Source organism: Convolutriloba macropyga, chromosome 5 (genome assembly GCF_964194025.1).
Source record: "Convolutriloba macropyga chromosome 5, txConMacr16.3, whole genome shotgun sequence".
Lineage (NCBI taxonomy): Eukaryota > Metazoa > Xenacoelomorpha > Acoela > Convolutidae > Convolutriloba > Convolutriloba macropyga.
The window spans coordinates 19,893,662-19,913,829 of record NC_134472.1 but is presented as its reverse complement, the minus strand read 5'-3'; the positions used below and the strand labels follow the sequence as shown (position 1 = coordinate 19,913,829).

The 20,168-nt window shown below is 35.8% G+C and overlaps 1 protein-coding gene across 1 annotated transcript; it reads right to left on the bottom strand.

Moving 5' to 3' along the window:
- Nucleotides 1-7,876: 7,876 nt before the first annotated feature.
- LOC142339206 (pseudouridylate synthase RPUSD2-like) lies at nucleotides 7,877-19,833 on the bottom strand. The gene is made up of 6 exons (XM_075389047.1): nucleotides 19,705-19,833; nucleotides 19,375-19,576; nucleotides 18,709-19,017; nucleotides 14,177-14,398; nucleotides 13,014-13,278; nucleotides 7,877-8,376 (listed from the first exon to the last, which is right to left on the bottom strand). Exons 2-6 carry the CDS (start codon nucleotides 19,556-19,558, stop codon nucleotides 7,962-7,964), a joined length of 1,395 nt encoding a protein of 464 aa, XP_075245162.1. The 5' UTR covers nucleotides 19,559-19,576; nucleotides 19,705-19,833; the 3' UTR covers nucleotides 7,877-7,961.
- Nucleotides 19,834-20,168: the final 335 nt, after the last annotated feature.

The following is a 20,168-nucleotide window of genomic DNA, read 5'->3' as shown; positions in this document are numbered from 1 at the left end:
ATGGTTTTAATGACCTTGTTTTCAAAAAATCAAGGTAATGTTGCACTTTTTACATTTTTCTTTCTGTTGTCAACCTGCAACTTATTTTCAATTTTGACAGGTCTCATCGAAATAAAGACTGATCTCATCTGGTTTTGGGATTATGACTTGGCCGATGCTTTTATGTCTTTGAAACTGAGTTTTCCATCAAAAAAAATGTGAGCTTCGGTTACAGGTCAATATTTATGGTTCTTTTTGTTGTCTCTTCACATTGCCCGGTTAACAATCGGTCCCATTGTTGTTCAAATGAGACCCACGTGGACACAAAGAAAAAATTTCGTCAACAGCTTATGCTCATAAGGACTCCAGATGTGTTTGCGTAATTTTGTTGATTTTTCGAGTCTTGTCGGGATGCTGTTATTTTGTAGTCTTATGACTTAGTGAAACTAAGAACAGGTGATATTTACTCCTCAGTTAGTCACAAGTAAATTCTTCTAGTATTTTTTACTTGAAAGCTGAAGGTTGTTGTGACTTTTGAAGTTAAGACGGGTCCCATTTGCTTTGCAAAAAACTGCAAGTTAATTGGCTTACTTTAGGTTTGTTCTGATACTATTGACACTGTTACTAAATCTTTTTATAAAAAAACAAGTTGACTTTTGTCTGCAATTTAATTGTTTTATTTGCATGTTTTTCTTGTCCCGTAGTCTCATTAATGGCAAGTCTCAATGCTTTCTAATGAGGCATTTTTTATTTCATTTAGTCGTCGAATTTCATAACTTTTTATAATCAAACAACAATTATTTAAAAATTATGGGAAATTTTGATGATTTCCTATCGCTTTTTAACTGTTGCTCTAATCGGTAGACAATTAAGTCAAAGTTTGGATGGGAGGGTTGTTAACATGATGTGCAAACTCACATTACCGAGCCTCCTAGTTGAAAATCAAATAAAAAAGCAGAAATCCAAATGTCGTTTTCTATTTAAAGAAAGTTCTATCAAAAGAGCTAATAGCTAAAAGGAACTGATTTACGTACCAACAGTTTGGCATCAAAAGTACTTCTTCTTATTTTTGAAAATTAAAATACCAGTTATAACGACAGATGAAAAAAATGACAACAATTTAGTTCAGTACCTAGCAACGGTTTAGTGAGGCTAGCTTTAGCTTAATTGAAGGGGCGTGAGGTGAGAGCAGCGGGAGTGTGGTGCACTGGCGGTTGGGGAGCAACAGGGGGGGGGGGCTTTGGCTGCACGTGGCCACGTCTTTTCGGCCTGAACGATGTGCAGGGGTAAAATTGGGGGAGCGGGCTGATGTTGGGGATGGAAAGGGGGGGGGGGGGGGTAAGGGGGTGGGATGGAAAGGGTGGTGTCAAACTCTAGGGACCGCCCCCTCACACAATGAGTATACGTCTCCATTACAGTTTCTGTGAACCGCATATTTGGAGACTAGTGAGTTGAAAGGCTCCAAGAGATCTAAGTGCCCTCTGGAAGAAAAGTTTCGAGGAATCCTTCCAGCGAAAATTTGCAAAAAAATCGTCATAAGATTGCTACATAACTTCCAAAACTCAGTTTTGCTGAACAACTGCTTTTTGTACGCCGAACGAGTAGATTGAACAAAGAGTGATACTAGTCTTAAAGTCAGTTTTCACGGAAAAAGCTAAAAGTGGCAAAAATAAGTCAGGAATAACAAGTTTTGTCTGATCAATGAAAAAGAAACAGCGCAGAAGTCTTTTCCTCTTGTTGAAAACTTAGCTGAGTCAAACATATTTTCTGACAATAAGCGAAGTCCCAAGTTAAATAAACTGTTAATTATAATCTCAATCTTTAAACAACCGAAACTTGTAAGATACTTTTTATCAGATGGCATCTTCCTAACTAGTAAGGCGAAGAGAAGACAAACATAGCTAGCAGATTGCCAGAAAATAGCCGCAATAGCTTTGTGGATCTACAGTCTATAAAAAAAACATTAAAAAAGCCAGACCAAAAAAACTCGGTCTTTTCATTGAAGGCTGATATGTTATATTTTGATTAAAAATCTGTATAAGTTTTTGCTGCCTCTATTAGCTGCTCTCAAATAACCTTCATTTATAGTGGCACACACCCATTTGACCTTATCTTTTTGAATGAAAGTAAATAAAAGTCAATTTCAAAGTGAGGAAGTCATTTTTGAGAGTGATGTAAGTCAAGTGTGACCAAAAATTTAATCACGCGAATGAATGAACAAAAAACTCCCTCCCCTAAGAGCGAAAAATGACGTCACGCACGCACTTCAGTTGAAATTGCATGAACGAATGAACAAAAAGCAGTTTTGAAGTAGCTGTGACGTCATATGGTCGTAACAAAAATCTTCACGACGAAATAAAAAAACATAGCAGGACAAGTCCTGACGCACAATTCAAAGAAATTTCGTTGACTAAACAAACAACTAGACCAAGAACGGACTATGAGAGAATTGGAAAAACCATTTCTAAAAAAATCAGAAAAAATAAAAAAAAACAGAAAATCAATGTCAAAATGCCGCATGTGAACAAAAAGCCACGAGCGAGAAATGGAAATTTGGTTTACAAAAAGTAGGCCTAGAATGAACTATGAATGGATTGAGGAAACAGTTTAGAAAATCCAATCCAAATTGAAAAAACAGTACAAACCAAAGTGAAATTTCCGCATGTGAACAAAAAACCACTAGCGAGAAAGCGAACTGTTTTCTCACTCTACTTTGAAATTAGGGCGAAAAAATTTCACGCCGCAAAACCACTACCTTTTTCGCTCCACCTCCTGTTTCGTCGTGACCAAAATCACTACTCCTATTTGACTTCAAAAATCATGAAAATGTATGAACAGATCTTAAAAAAATACCACCCCAATACAATTCAAATTCTTTGAATTGTAAAAACCAAGAGAAGGCCAATAATAGCCCCAGCTATCGCTGTGCGGCTATTTATAAAGAAAAAAACACCAGCAAAACCGATAAATCACTGATGACATATTAAAGCAAGTAGTGTCTAAGTCAGAAAGCACAATAAATAAAAACCGCAAACTTAAAAAAGGCGAAGGTCGCGCGCTCGGAGCCAGATGAGATGTTTCCTTTGATCCCATGTTAAAAACGAAAAAACCGCCAAAACTCAAATGTCACCAAAAAGTTATGAATACAATTAGCACCAAAAAATATATCTATAGATATCGAAATCGAAAAGGTTATTGGTTATCCTTTTGCATCATTAGAAGGCCGATAAGACTCGATATTCATCATAAGCACACGACACATCAAAAAGTACGAACTAATGGCAGAACTCAGAGTTTATGAATACAAAGAGCGTCAAAATTATATACATTAGGTATCCAGTCGAGCGCCTCAAAATATAAATTCCTAATTTGAACTCAGTGAAACTGGTCATTAGCTGCAATAGTTAAAATCTAAAAGAACAACGATAACTCAAGCGCATTTAAATCTTAAAAAATTGAAGATCAATTTCTTCCGATTCAGACAACTTAAAATACTCTGACAGTGTGATTTTAAGCCAGCGATTTCTGTTGAACAATAATCCCTTGGAAAATAGATAATTAAACGTTAATTTTAACAATGTTTTACAAAAAAAGTCAAAATAGTAAAATGAAGGTATTTCAATAACTGTTGCAGCTAATTGGATCTATCTTCAATTTCGAAATCTATCAGAAACTCATTTGAAGGCGAATTACTTTACTGGATTATAAAAGACCAATCTGATAAAATATTATGACCGAAAAAAGATATTTCAAAAAAGGTATTTGAAATTCAAATCTGTAAGTTTTTATCCTGCGACTCTACGTCTTTTCTTTAGAATCGGCTATATAACCTACTAGCACTTTCACTAAAACCTTGATGCTATCTGTTGTATTCTTAAAGGTTATTTAAGCACAAAAGCCCAGAGGAACCGTTAAAAGTTCGGAATGCTCAATTTTTCCAGAAAAAAAGGATTTTAAAAAACCATTTTAACAATCAATTCAGCTTTCAAAGAGCTTTTTATTTTGACAAATTTTTGCATATCATGAAAAATGGTCAAATCAACACATTCTAAGGATTACCTTACGCCATCCCCTTTTAATCAGAGTTGGGCACTAAACGAATAAAACTTAACAACCTAAAACCTATAATCAAATTTTTATGGCGCAACATTGAAACGCATCACGTATGTTTTGACATATCAGCAGAGATTTTGTAGACTCTAGTCTAATTAAAAGTTAGAGAACAACTTTTAGATGTACGAAATTGATTATTAGTGTACCGGGCAAAGAGGTAAGACTAGGTGAAGCCGAGCTTAAACAACACCCGGCACTAATCAACGAGGCATGAAAAGATGTTCTGTAGTTGTTTTAGACCATCTATCCAAATAGGCGAAACCGAGCATCATATCGAACAACCATCCTTCTGGTAACTTCTGAGGAAAATAATTAAAAACTGTTTATCAACGGAGCAGAATAAAAGAGCAAACAATTTGTAATCAATGAAATCAATAGCGCCAAGACGGTCGTTTTCAAAATTTTCAAAATTGGACTAAACTGGAAAAATTCAATCGTCGCTGAGTTACACACATCTAACCCCGCACTGATTTTTACGGGAAGAATAAATCGGAGAACAAACCCCAAATTAAACAGCAAGTTGACAATATCACTCCACAAAATGTCAAAATTGACATATTCAAGAATTTTACTTATCAAAGCCGGTAAATTGCCTGAAAAAGCCACCGTTCACAGCCTCGACAAACTTCAGGATTGAAACAGAAGAAAAAACTTTGACTATTTTTCAAGCGTCAAAAATTGTTTAATTTGGTTTGCAGTTTTAGTTAGATTCTAAAATTAACTTGATTCATCTTTCAAAATTAGGGCCGCCATTGAATTTGATACTAACCCCAGCTATCAATCGCTCTAATGAACTTTGATACGTAATGCACTTTATGACTTCATGACCAGGCTTCATTAGGTTAGACTCTTTTGACTTTGACCGTATTCAGTACATGGCTTAATTCGATGAGCGAGAGAATTTAAAATTAACTCAATTGTAACAGAGTTTGGGGAGAATCAGTAGTCAAACGTGAAAGTCGTGACTATGTAAAACAAAAAAGTGCTTGACAGGTAAAAACGAATTGCAAAAAAAGCAGGAAAAGTCCTGACTTGTAATTCAAAACAATTTTTATCGACTAAACAAAGGACTAGACCTAGAATTGATACCCAACGAAATACTTGAGAAAAAACCGTAAAAATTGAGTCAACCTGCCGCATGTAAATAAAAACACCACTAGCAACTTTTTGTTCTATCGCTATTGTTCTGAAATTTTTGTTCTAAAATTTTTTGTTCTAAAATTTTTGCTCCACTATCTGTTTCGGCGTGACCAACTCATTAGTTCAATTTGACATCAGAACTAAAAACTTTCGTCGCGACTAAAAAAAATAAAAGAAACAGTCAAAAATTTAAAAAAGCCCAAAACCAACTTATTTAATTAATTTATTTAAAATATTATAATCACAACCGACTAACGTCGGGTGAATTGCTCTCAAACAACCGGCGAGCGGTTGGCTTTGTCAGAAGCTAGCCACGGTTTTGTGAGGCTAGTTTTAGCTTATTGAAGGGTCATGAGGTGAGCGCAGTGGGGGCCTAAACGATGTGAACGTGTGGGGATGGGGAGTGAGAAGGGGGTTGATGTGGGGGGGGGGATCAACCTCCAAGAACCGTCCTTCACATCTTAAGTATAAGTCTCCAAAACCGTTTCTGTGAATCGCATCCTTGGCGACTACTGAGCTGAAAGCGTCCAACAGCGCTTAATGCCCGCTGGGCGCTACCTGTTTATCCCGTTTTTGAGGAAGAAAAGTCAAATGCGTCAGACGAAAAATTGGTCAAGCGAAAAATAGCATTAAAAAAGACCAACAGGACTAATATAATTGCTACAAACTTCGTTTGAGAGCAATTAATAACGGGAAGTTAGTTAAAATATTTAGAACAATAGCTCCAATTTTTTCAATTGAACTATTGATTTTTTTTAGAAATTATTGGTCGGAGATTAGCAAGAACTGGAAAATATCCAGCAAATGAAACATACTAAATGACGATGATAAAAATGAAATTGTGCTCCTCTAATTTCCTTAGTTTTCCTGTAGAAGGTGAAGTATCCCTCTGCAAGTAACCGCCTGTGTAACTGCTTAAGTCTCTTAAATTTCTTGACGAAAAGTCGGTCAAGCGAAAAATCGCCTAAAAAGATCGACAGGACAAATATAATTGCTACAAACTTCGTTTGAGAGCAATTAAAAACTCAATTACTTTTTTATACCAACAAAAACCACAATCTGTTCGCTCCACTCTCATTTTGATCAACACAAACCACTCCAATATTTTTTCACGCGTTTCCCGCTACAAAATTAACTCCAGTAAAATTGATTAAAAGAGACACTTCTCCAACTCCTCTTCTCGTCGTAAAAAGGCAGTACCTCAATGCAATTCAAATCCTTTGATTTTGGAGAGGGCCTAAATAGGAGAGCTCCTAAATAATAGCCGTTGTAAGGCTGACGGCGTCTATTGAAAACTGAAGCAACCAAGTTAGTGTGAAAAACTTTTGTACTCTTATTAGAGTGCTCTTCTTAGAGGACAGCAAAGTCCTTAGAGTACAATGAATGCTATGTACTTTCATTTAATGAGTGCCGATAAACCTTGTACTTATAGATGGTCCAAATCCAATTGGCACAAATGCAATGGACTAAGTGTCAAAAATCTAGCTTAAGGGTTCAGCTCCTTACATCTTGCTTTACTAATTAAGGAGAACATTGCATCGATTAGAGTCGACATTTTGTCGATTGCGTTGAAAACTAAATATCTTCACCACTAAAAATAGTAATTATGATACAATATAATGTCGCACTATGTCGATCAAAAAGGTCGATCAAATTAGTCAAATATAATTGCCTAGATTTATTGTCGATTGCGTTGAAAACTAAATATCTTCACCACTAAAAATAGTAATTATGATACAATATAATGTCGCACTATGTCGATCAAAAAGGTCGATCAAATTAGTCAAATATAATTGCCTAGATTTATTAGCTGATCCACGACAATTTTAATGACTTTTAATGATAAGACGATGAACTTCAGTTATCAGAAAATTGCAATAATCAAATATTCAAACATCATTACTCGACTTTAATCATTTTCGCATGCTAAAATTTCTGTCGACAATGTCGATTCTGGTGTGCATAGCTGACAGTGAAGCTAATTATAATAAGGAATGAATGATACTGAACATGCACTGATACACGAATTTTAACCTCAAACAGATCAGCCATTAATTATGTCGCTGATAATAAAGTTTTAACCTAAAAACATTCGGATTTAGAAGAATCCAATCATGCTCAAAATGACTTTCGCCTCTCATAATTGGACTATGGCCAGTAGGAGGATCCATGAGTAGTACTTAATTTCAAACTCCAACACTTTGAAGTAACTTTAAATTATTCATGAGTTATGGCCACCTTCTCTGCTATCTTCTTGACCAGACAAATCTATTGAGAGAAAACTATAAAATCTAAGATTTTCAATGGTGTTGACAACGCTCATCAAAATTCGTAGACACCAATTGCGTTATATAATAAAAACAGATGTAGCCTGAATGGTCATTTATGTCACATGACAAGGGTGCAAACAATGGTGAACACCTGTTTGTCATTTTGAAAGGCAAATAGGTCTCGAAATTACTGTGAAGTTGTTAACAGACTTAGCATAAATTGGGTACATGCAGCGAGTTTAACCAGGCCTAGAACCAACACATAGTTGAAGCCGTGTACCCGTTTATTTTGAATAATTTGATCAATTTGTCTATAGACCTCATTTACTCTTCTGCAAATCCAAACTTCCTCATAGCTCACAGCTTGGTAAGAATTAGGATAAAATTTTGAAGAAATTATAAAAATCTGTTTCTAGTTTCCTTTAATTCAGAACTTTAGCACCATTGTTCAAAAAATACTCAACTTTTACTTTCCATACAATCAACGGTCTCCGAAGCAGCAATATTTGGAGCCTTTTCATTTTGCGCCTCATTTGACGCACCATTGAGTGAATCTGCCTTTTCAGACTTGAAGTCTGAAACTACTGAAGTTTTGACAAATTCTTCAACCAATGCCTCATACTTTTTAGCCCAATGAGGAAGCGGAGCCACAAACATTTGGTCTAAAATCTCATATCGATAAGCATGTAGATATATCTCCAGCTGAGAAAGAGGCGGATCTTCAAAATCAACGCCACACTCCTCACATATTGGGTCAAAATGTGTCTTTTCATCTGCCTTGGATGACTCGTTGGACGTTTCACTTGTACTCGATCTCTTTATGAATTTGTTCTTGTTTCTCCATTCCATGCCACAAGTGTTGTCGTGTTCAGCCCTGAAATCAAAATTCCAAATATTATTATTATTATTATTATTATTATTATAGGTTCAGCACCATTGAAATACTCAAAAGGTGCTTCAAAATAAAACAATCAGAATAAAAAAGTTTTCGGTTTCTTCCTATAAGTAAGCTCATCTGGTATTAGCTTCGATTCAAATGGCAGTCTGTTCCATTCATGCAGAATTGCATGGCTGGAAGACCTTTTTCCGAAGTTAGTTTTAGTGACCGAAATTTGAAGGTTGTAGATATACTGGCCTCTTGTAACTTTATCATTGCGAGACACAAGAGAGCTAAGATACCCTGGAACTCGTTGAAGATGATGAATTAGGCGATGACAAAAAAGCAAAATTTTGAACAACACACGTTTCTGCACAGGTAATCAATGTAGCTGCTTGATAAATATTGACGCTGGTGACAGTCGAAATATCAGCCTGCATGCGCAATTCATTATCCGTTTTAACTTCCCATGAAGTACAGCAGGTAATCCATAGTAAAGTGAATTGCACTAATCAAGCCTCGAAATAATCATAACTCTTACCAACTCTATTAGGACATGGTTGTCAACAGTGTCTCTGATAGAATAGATCTTCCGTAGCATATAGTAGCAGGCAGAAAAAACTGAGCTGATTTGCTTTGAAAATAAAAGTTTGTCATCCAAGCCAAGGAATTTCACACGATTCGAAAATTTGGAATTCATAGGGAGTTTTAGATCGGCATTGAAAGAATTATTTCGCACTAACTTCATAAATTCTGTTTTACTGGGATTCAATTTCAGTTTGGCGCCACAAAACCATTTCTGTAAGGTGCTAATAATCAAATCAAACATCTCCTGAGTCACCGTTTCCTCATAGACAAAATAAATAACGGTATCGTCCGCATAGAAATGATAGTTTATTTGAATCTGTTTAAATATGAGCTCTAATGGCAGCAAATAACAGAAGAAAAGTAGGGGGCCTAAAACCGATCCTTGCGTTACCCCTGTTTTTACTTCCGGTTCCGAAGCCAGCACATCTTTTATTAATACTTTCTGAGATCGACCATTACAAATACAATTAAACGTTTGCTTGTCAAATATTTCTTGAACTTACTCTGCATTTGGAAGTTTCATCGTCTTGCCATTACCAAGAAAAAAGCGGTCAAGTTGGTCTTTTTGTCGGAAAAAATGACCCGAACAAAAGAAAACAAGCCGGCTCTCTAATGTGCGATGTCACATAAAGTTCCAACAACGTTAGGCCACAATCTTGCCTCACTTGTCTACTAATTGAAGCAGAGAGACTGCCTCTAAAGAAGTTGTTCAAAATTTTTTACCCAAACTTTGACTCATTAAATAAGGACAGACGACTATACAAAGAAGGATTCATACCAGCGAGATCGGATTTAATTTTCTACACTGAGAAAAACACTCGAAACGACAGAAAAGAAATCAACTCTATTGCAATTTCTCAATTAGAGATAAGGGAACAAATAATTTTTCCAAAAAAGGAAACAAAAAAATGAGATTCAAAAATCAACATCAATGCCGTTTTCAAACTGAATCTAAAACAGTAAGGTCTTTTAAGAAGCAAGTTCCCTCTATTTAATTTCAATTAGATATTAAATTCTCAATTTAGACTTTGAGTGAGCACAGAAGTGAAAGCAACTGACTTCTGCACTCTTATACATCTGAATTGAGAAAAAATCAGATCAAATTCAAACAGAGCTGTTTTATAATCACGAGGCAGCCCACGATTGAAGAAAGTCATATTTGCCTCTTGAAATTGCTCACAAATTGCTCTAGCAAAATGGTTATCAATTCATTAAACAAACATGCGGAAATGGAAAGACAAGATCACGCAAAAAAACACCGATTTCATTGAAAACATTTGGCGCTAACCGAGTACAACCTTAGCGTAAAATAATAATATTATTGTCAAGCATAAACACACAGGATTGACATGATTGAGTATCAAGCGTCAAGGAAATCTTGCTAAAGAAGTTAATTAAAGGTCGACAATAATTCTGAAGGAAAACTTTCGCAAATTTGTTTTCAAAAACAAAATTTAGAAACCATTTAATGCCAAATTGCCCGTTTCACAACCAATTTAGATAAAAACAAAAAACCCCCAAATTTTTACGGCCTCAAACTAATTGTGGTGAGGTAAAAAATGGGTGAAATTTACAAATTTACATGACAATGTCCCTAAGTCAATACATCATTAGTTGCCCGCACACAATTTAAGACAACATCTATCTACCATTGGGACAAAAGAACTGCAAATGCTAGATTCGATTATTCAATTTTTACAGTTAAACTGATAGATTCTTCAAAAGGACATACGTGTGAAAGAGAGAATATGAACACCAGTGGAATCACTTTATTGAAATCAATAAAACAGGGAATGAAAGACATTATATCAAATCTAATACAATTTCACACTATATAAAAACACAACTTTGTCACGTAAACAGCAAAATTTAACAAAGTCAAAAATTAGATCCAGAAACCAACGTCTATCCCATTTTCAAACTGAAGTTCAAGCTACAAAGTCTCGAAGGTAACAACTTCTTTATTATTCAGCTTGCTTGGCTTCTAATTACTTTCATTTAGACCTCAAAAGCTCAATTTTGATTTGCAAATGAGTGCAGAAGTAAAAAAAATAACCTCCGCACTCAATAAACGAAAATCGAGAATGCAAATTCAAATAGAGGTCACCCAAGCTGGATAATCACAAGCTAAGTCGCGATTGAAGTTTCTAACAAATCAGTTTCCAAATGAAGCCAAAACATGCTCATTTAAGAAAACCAGAAATATTGACTAAAATTCAAATTTCCCAAAAAGTGCTTAAATTTGAGAACTAAAAACAACTCCTCAGAGCTGTTTTCAAATTTGCTTTGTAAGAGAGACGATGGACCTTGTAGGCAATCAGAATAATTAATGAGACAATTTGGGAACGAATACGGCCGATTTGACCGAAAACTCTTATTAAGGATTCTTTAAATAATATGATGAAACATCCAGTTTTGAGATGAGACTAAATTTGTTCTCGAAGCCCTTTAAATTAGAATACAATCCAAATTTGACTCATTGTGAATATCAACTCAGGAATGGTATTTAAGTTTTGTAAAAATGCCCGACTAACGTTGGACGAACTGCGCTCAATCGCCTTCCGTGGGGCTGTATTTTGGTTGTTGCAGTTAGCGTAAGCTTACGCCGCTTGACCTGACTTGGTGAGGGGGTAAGAAGTGTCAGAAAATCGATAGCAAGAAAAACGGCATTAAAAAGACAAGCTACTGCTATAACTTCGTTGGAGAGCAATTAATCAAACTGCGTACCCTGTTTTGGTGTAATCAGCAGATCTTAAATTTTTCCTTCTGTAACATTGTATTAGATAGCAGCTGGTAAGAGAAAATTTTTCTCTGGGGTTTAAAATTTGGGCATTTTGACCCAGAGACTAAGAAATGATTCTGCATACACCATAATGGTGTTGTTTTTGTAATTGAGGATTTCAATAGATACTGATAAGCCCTTGCCTGTACTTTCGGAATTCCCCGATCAAACAGTTTGATGGCTTTTATGAATATCTGTTGAACCGTATGAGAGGTACACAAGTCAGGGACCATCATTATCAGCACCCGGAATCGGCAAATTTGATCTATCGCGAAGATCAAAATCGATGCATAGAATTTCTTGAAGAAGCTCTCCTGTGAGAAGCAAATTCAAGAACCGATTGTTTTACACAGAAATCAACAGGGTTGATTTTACACTTTTCCGAACAGGGTTGAAAAACAACTGATTTTCCAAACTTTTTAAAAAATTTTTATCAACTTTTTATCGATTCACAATCTTTGATGTTAGAATTTTCTATTGATGTTCTGTACTAGACTTGTTCATACTTTGCTCTATCTGTCCTTTTATAGTCCTTTAATTAACTCAGCCGCAGACAGTCACAAGCACGGAATGAACAAGAAGCAGAAATATACATAATATGCGCGAAAAACCTCGAAAATCGAAATGAAAATTTAATTTGATTTAATTTAATTTTGTCCCACTATAATTAAACATGCCAACCATTTCTAGCGTTTAAAAGTTTCTAGAGCAGCCTAATAAGAAGCGGGGCTCTCTATAACTCTTATATGGGTGTAAAAATACCACTTATAGATAGCCATATTCTACCGAGCGGAAAATGAAACAAATCCGGTATGAATCTGTGCACTTCGGTGCACCAAGTTGCTAGCTCTCAAGCAGTCATTTGTACCCCGTTTTTTTGTATATAGTATGGAGTCGACCCGCTTGTTGTTTTTAACCAGTAGTAAACTACTACCAATTAAATCACAACTGAGAACAGTCAATTAAAAAAGCAGTGACGGGTCAAAGGTTTAAAAAAAGGATCTGTTTATTTTTCCCACAGCAGACTATGGCCACATATTATTGACATTTCAGGCCTTAATAATGTTATCCCTTTTCATCTCATATTAGGCAATAGAAATCATGACCAGGTTCACAAACGCATTATGTTTGTTCATTCGTTCACATGCAAACAAAAATTCATTTTTTCAGTAGGGTTTAGGGATTCGTGGTGGAACTGACAGGATCAATATAATTCATCTAGTGGGTGCAGTTAGCGATATACAAGACACCATTCCCAACTAACCTTAACTTGTCAGTAATCTCTAACTGCGACCGTTCGTCCAATTCGTCAATATCTTTTCCCTTGACTTCGCCCCATGCTTTTGTGCCATACAGAGGGTCGTTAATCACAGGGTGACCCAGATACTGTGCATGTACTCGTATCTGGTGAGTTCTACCTGTTAAGGGTTTACATACAACTATGCTCAAGTCCTTCAACTGATCGTAGTGAATTCTGTTAAAGGTGGTGACCGAATTTTGACCTCGTGATTGAGATACTGCGTTGATACCTGCAACATTAACTTGTTAAAAAATTATTATTATTTCAGAACTATATACAAACTTTACAATACGAGAATTCCTCTGCTACTCCATCAGAACTTCGGCTTTATAAAATTGTAAATTGTTTCCGAATAACATTACAGGTGCAGGTGCGATGATTAAGTAATAATTTAATCTTGCATTTAGATGGACCTATAATTTCTTTTGCTATGTAACTGTGCGTCATAAGCATAACTGACTAAAGGCGGACGATTTATTCAGAAACAACTGGCTTGAAACTAGCCATTGGCTAGCTTAACTTAAGTTGGGTTGGCCTCACTCATTAAAATTAAGCCGTAATCGGCCAAAAAACGATCAGGGCAAAAAATTGCATTAAAAAGAACAGGCCCTAAATAATTGCTGCGAGTTTGGTTAAATGCAATTGAACATTTAGATTTGAAAACATCGCAGGTCAATCTTTATGTTTTAATGATAAATATTGAAGCCCAATGACAATCTGCAGGCTATTTTTTCCTGCTTAAGAACTTAAGACGCAACTACTGGTACGCTAGTATCTATTGATTAACAAGAAAGGCCATTTTGTCAAGAGTTTGAGTCGATGATATTTCTCCTATAAAACATTCGAAGCTGCTTCCTAGTGACAAAATTTGTATTTCCCCAGTGAACGAATACGGATGGCAAAGCGTAATGACAGGTGGGACCCGCATAACATCAGAAAGAACTAATCAATTTTGGATTTCTACACTGGGGGAGGGGGAGGCTGTGAAAGTCATCTGATAGCTAGCATGTACTTATTGATAGCACTTTACTTTGACACACAAAAGACGGACATGTCAAACAATTAAGTGAGGTGAGCATCATTTTACTGATTCAACACTTGCAAAAAAAATAAACCACAAAGCTCACCAATTCTACTGCATATTGGACCAATTGGTGCGTCGCAGTTGATCTCTTTTTCGGGGAACATCCCCTGCAGACCAGTTACGTACAGTTTAGACACCTTTCGGCTCTTCAACGCATCGAAACACTTGCGAGCAGTATCGGAATCCTTGGCGAATATTTGACAGCCAGAGGTCAGTCGGTCTAACCGATGCACAGTGCTTAACTTCTTCATGCCCAGAGTTTTACCTGTAATATGCGTAAGCCATTTTCACCTGGGCCATATATAAAAACATTAACCTCCTAAAGATTAAAATTTTTGTTCCCGTCGATTTAATTAAAAAGTTACTCACTTAAATCCATTAAGACTGCGCTACTGACAATAAGTAAGTTCAAGCGAAATTTTTAACTTTACAGTGTTTGTTCTTTTTGTCTAATTGCTATCAAACCTTTTTATGGACTGGTTCATATCTTTTCTGGTGATTTATAAGTTAATTTGTTTAGTATCAGTTTTATCTGACGGTATGTTAAAGGTTATTAAGTTTTATTTTTTAAAACTGACATAAGTTTTGATGTAATTGATGTTTGTTTTCGCCTCAACTCGCTTTCTTAATATTGGCATATCTCATCAATCTAATGCATCAATTTTTACTCCACTGAGTTAATTGCTTTGGAGACTATCTTTTCGTTCAAACACTATTTTTTTTGAAAAATATTTGGGTTTTTTGGGATTCCCAAAAATAATTTTTGGATTTTTCTATCTGCTCCTAATTTGATAGACAATTATGCCAAAATTGTGGATGAGCGGGTTCGGAACCTTATGCGCAAGCGAACATTACCGAACCTTGTCGTTAAAAATATATTTTCGTATAATGGATCTTTTCAACAGCCACCTCCTATTTTGCTGAAGAGGTTCCTATTCTTAAAACCAATCGGAGGGGAGTAAAAACTTTCCGCGCACAGATGTACTAAGCTATGTGATAAACTAAGCAATTGCATTTAGCCGATATAGAACAAAGTTACAAGAACTTCCTAAGCAGCTCCAAGCTAATGCATTCAGTTTTTTATTTGAAAGCTTATGGTTGGTCATTTTGACTTAAGAAAACAGTTGATTTTTTTATATAATGGTTTAATGAGATTTTCCTTTCTTTTTTTATTAATTAGGTCAACTTGTAGTTGAGTGTCAGTAAAGAAAGAGAGAATGCTTCTTCTTTCTACTGATTAAAAATTTAATCTCTATTGCGGTTTAAAGCCTTAAGTTAATGTTTTCTGGCTTTGATTATAATAGATTTCAGATTTTTTATTTGTAGATATTTGCCAGTTTTTTCACGTTTTCTAGTAGTGTCACATTATCAAATTATTGACAGTTCTCATATCACATCATTGGCGTTCAAAACAACGCACAACTGAACATATTAAAATCCTGAAAGATATAGATTATCGTTTTAACGGCTTCGACACTTCTTTCTTGAAGAATTGAAAGGAATTTTTTAATTTTGTATTTAACTGTCGTTTTTATTTCGCCATTTTAGTCGTGAAATATTTTCTGTAAAGTGACAAGTTTCATTGGCGTTTCATGGAAGAATAGATGAGCCGATATTTGATATTAGTAGATAGCTGATGGTTTCCAAAACAAAAAAAACTATTTAACTTCGCAATTTTGTTCTTTTCATTGACTTTTTGTTACCTAGTCTCGTTAATTACAAGTCAAAAATTACATTATTGGTGTCACGGGAAAGTGTCAAAAAAGATTGGTGTCACAAAATTTAAAATTTTTGAAGAATTTAAAGCATTACTGGCTTCAACACCTATTTTTCACAAAATAAATTAAATTGATTTGTCACATTTGACGTTCTTTTTGTAGACGCAAAACATATTCTGGATACTTTTAGGTCTCAAGGGTTTCCTTTGGACGAATAAACGAGCCTATTTTATTATTTCATGTTGTAATTAATGGCTTCCATGACTTAGGAAGTAATTTTGTTTCGAAAAAAAAATCAAAAGAATTATATACTTTGCCATTTCTCTTTTTTGTCTACTTGGTACCTAGACTCATTAATGAAAGGCCGCATACTACATTATCGTTGTTTGAAAAAGGCGCAATCGAACATATTTTGAGGGCCAAATATGGCTTTACGGCTTCGACAGCGTTTTCTGGCAAGTTTTAATTGAATTGTTGTTTGTGGTCTTTTTGTTGTTCTTTTGTAACCGGATGAAAAAAATCTATAATGGCAGGTCGTAATGCCCTCCTATAGAAAAATGAGGAATCATAAAGCTGTGGGATGTTTCCAGTTGATTTGTAATGGTTTTCATTTCGAAATTAATTGTTTTTAAAACATATAAGCGAATTTTTTTGTCTAGTTGTTACAATATTATGGACTGGTCCCATATCCCTTCTTGTGAAGTACAAGTTATTTTGTTAAGTTTGAGTTTTATCTGACGCCATTTTGACTTTTGTTATTAAGTTTTTTTTTAAATGGACAAAGTTTTGGATGTAATTAATGTTTGTTGTTTTTAATTGATTTTGCTGTTCGTCTTGACTCGCTCTCTTAATTATGGCAGTAAGTCCTCAATCTAATGTGTCCTTTTATACTCCACTGAGTTATTTGCTTTGGAGGCTATCTTTATAATAATACACCCAATTTTTTTGAAAATAAAAATTATTTGGTGGTTTTCTATCTGTTCCTCATTTGATAGACAATTATACCAAAAATGAGGATAAGCGGGGTTGTAACCTTATGTGCCATCACACATTACCGAGCCTCCTTGTTAGAAATTAGGGACCACTACTCGAATATCCATAAAGAATTGTGAAAATACAAAAATTGAAAATATATAGCTGGAACACAGATCGAAAAAGATACTGAAAAGAATTTAACAAGCGAAGAAAAAAAACGAGGCGTGTGGCAATTAAATTCAGGGGGGTGTCTCCGACTGAACCTTCTACGATTTCAAAAACTCCCTAAACCAATCAGCGCTCCCAATTTTTGGAACTCTAATTTAGATGACGAGAAAACCAAGAAATCACCCACAATGGCAACGCTGTTTACAGCTATAAAAAGGATATGGGTAAATTGACATGGCTTGCTCAATTTCAATCCACAGAAGCCTTTTTTATAAGTCATTTATAACGCACATGGTTTACTCTAGCCTTAAATTAAACTTAATACGAGTGCATAAGCCGGTTCGTGGAGTTAGATAAGTTATATATGGTTAAAAAATAATCGAGCAAGGTAAACACTAATGCATAAAGTCTTTCAGAGTCCATGTGTGAACAAATAAAACAAAATAACCAGAAAACGAACGAAGTAAAAAACAAAAGGACAAGCCCTAAATTATAGTTCAAAGAAATTTTAGTGAGAAAACCCAAAAGACTAAGTCTCAAGAAGCAGACATTGAAAAAACTATTTAGCAAAAATCCGAGAGAAAGTCTCAATAATGCAGTTGATACAGAAGTCAAATGGCCGCATTGAACGAAACTCTCTCAGAAGTTTGTTCACACGCCGTATTTTTACTCAACTTGCGCTTCGAAACTTCTCGCTTTTTAGTCGATTAACTACTTCGGCGTCACTCAAACCACTACCCGAATTTGACTAGTGACAACAAGAACTCAAAAATTGTGTGAAGATATCTTGAAATAAAAACTGATAGCCCCCCCCCCCAATATAAACAGAACGTTGAAAGTAAGTTATATACCCCTAGTTTTACAAAGTAAACGTACTTTTTTTCAAAAAAAGGAAACCAATATTACTTCAAATTGCAGTCAATTTTTTTACACCATCCATTTCATACACTGTGCTTATGCCTGTCTCTGAAATTCAGATAAACAAAATTCAGACCACTTCCAAGCCAATGATCTTCAGTCTGGCTTCTCAGGGGAAAAGATGTTACAAAATTTGATGTTCTCACGTTTGTTGAGCTAAGATTCAAACTGGATTTGCGTTAAACATCGGAGAAAAAACAATCGGAGGTGTGATTTCGTGACAAATTTCTTATCTTAAAACTTAAAGCATACAGATCATCAACTTTACGTTGAATTTCTGGTAAGTTACCATTGCATATTACCTGAGTTTCGAAGGTAGGCGAGAGCACTAATGTAGCGGATGGGACGAAAACTTTTAGAAATCTGATTCTAAGTTGGAGTAACATTGCGTCAAAAGTTTGAGTAATATTGCGCCAAATATACTGCTTAAAACGTCAGGGAGAACTTCGAGAGAATTACTCTCAAACGAATGGTGAGCGGTTACTTCGGTAGTAGCCAGCTGGGGCTTAGGGATCCATTCGGTGGGGGGTCAAACGACGGGGGATAGGGTTGGTGGGGTGGGAGGTATGGACGAAAGGGGGGTCCAAATCGCCAGCTGGATGAGGGGGACGGGGAAGTCTTAAGTGAGTGAGGGAGGGAGCAAATTTTTACAATTAAGAACCGGAGGAGCGTCAATGATGCTGGGGGGGGGGGGGCTTTGACTTACATTTTTTTTCTTGTTCGAACGCGTTCTAAAATAGCGCAAGGAGATATTAAGTCGACTATGCAGAAGATAAATGGAGCTTCGTTTATAAACCTAGTATAAAAGAGAGGCTGTTGTATCTGAACCTTCCAGCGGGATGGACAGGAATGGAGGCTGGCTTGTTCACGACATAAAACTTGTCTCCATCATGTAGTACTGAAACTTGATCTGCTTTTACTGGCATCTCATGTCTGTGCATCGTAGCCTCGATGAAGTCGTTGTCTTTGATAACGTAATCATCCCTAACGGGCTCACCGTTCACTGCAATGTTCCCAGCTGCAAATCTCTTCATCAGTGTTTCTTCTGATTCGCCTCGGAATTCTTTCACGTAGATATCTTTCAGTTTTTCTCCTACCCATCGTTCTAAAATATATAAAGTAATTTAAGAAACAATGAAGCATCAGATTTAAGAAATCAAGTATTTGCTCACAGCATTGTCAAACAGAAGGTAAACATAATGGATTTATAGCGAAAGTAATTGTTCTAAAAGTAAACGGTATTAAATAGGTATTATGAAGCTAGCTAGCACTGCCCGGCTATTTAAGCTCACAAAAGTGCAATTTGTTACAATATTCCAGTGTATATTCCTGTTATGGTATATTCACGGCAAATGGGAAGAAGATGTTGTAAACTCCAGTCCTACTGTCCTCAAGGGTTCGGGGATGGCTACCAAGGGAAGATTTGAAAAATGGAAGCAAACTAATTAAGTAATAATCTCACTTTTCACAAAAGATTTGAATGTGTAGTAGTACGGATGTACAAATCGGAGTCCATCCCTGTAGTAGTAGTCTGTCAAATGATACGTGCCAAGATCATCATCTTTCTTATTCTGTTCAGCATATAGTCTTTTGGCTTTATTTAGCGACTTTTGAGCGGTATGAAATGGATTTGCGCGTTTGCTCATTGTCTATGCATTGAATACCTAAAACAATTGTTCCAACATTTTTTTTCCAAAATGGAGCAAAATATAAGAAAAACTGGCTCTTTAATCTTCAGTCAACTTTTCACTTTTGTTTACGCAACCTAAAGATAAAAAGCATCATGAAGTACTTCTTAAACTCGTTGGGAAGATGAGGTATATAGGCAAAGTGGTGCGCAATCTCTCAAACATTTGTAACTTGACGACTAAACTGGACGCGTACAATCGTTCCGTTGTTCCAACAGTCACCTTCGCATCACAGGCATGGAAGCCCTCTCGGACAAACATATTAGATCTTGAAAAAATTCAAAAACTGGCAACAAAATGGATTCTCTGCTCAAATGAAAGTTACAGAGATAGATTAACCAACCTTAAACTTCTACCACTGTGTTTTTATGCTGAACTACACGACCTACTTTATCTCTTGGCAACCATGAGGGGAGAGTATGACACTACCTTAGATCTCCAAAAAAGCTCTCTGAAGCCACTCGACAAGACACAAGAGGCGAATTCAAAATACCGAAAAGCCGTTAACAAAAAACCGACAACTTTTTCCGTAGAACTAAGTCTTCTCTAGGCACAAAATTTTCCAAAA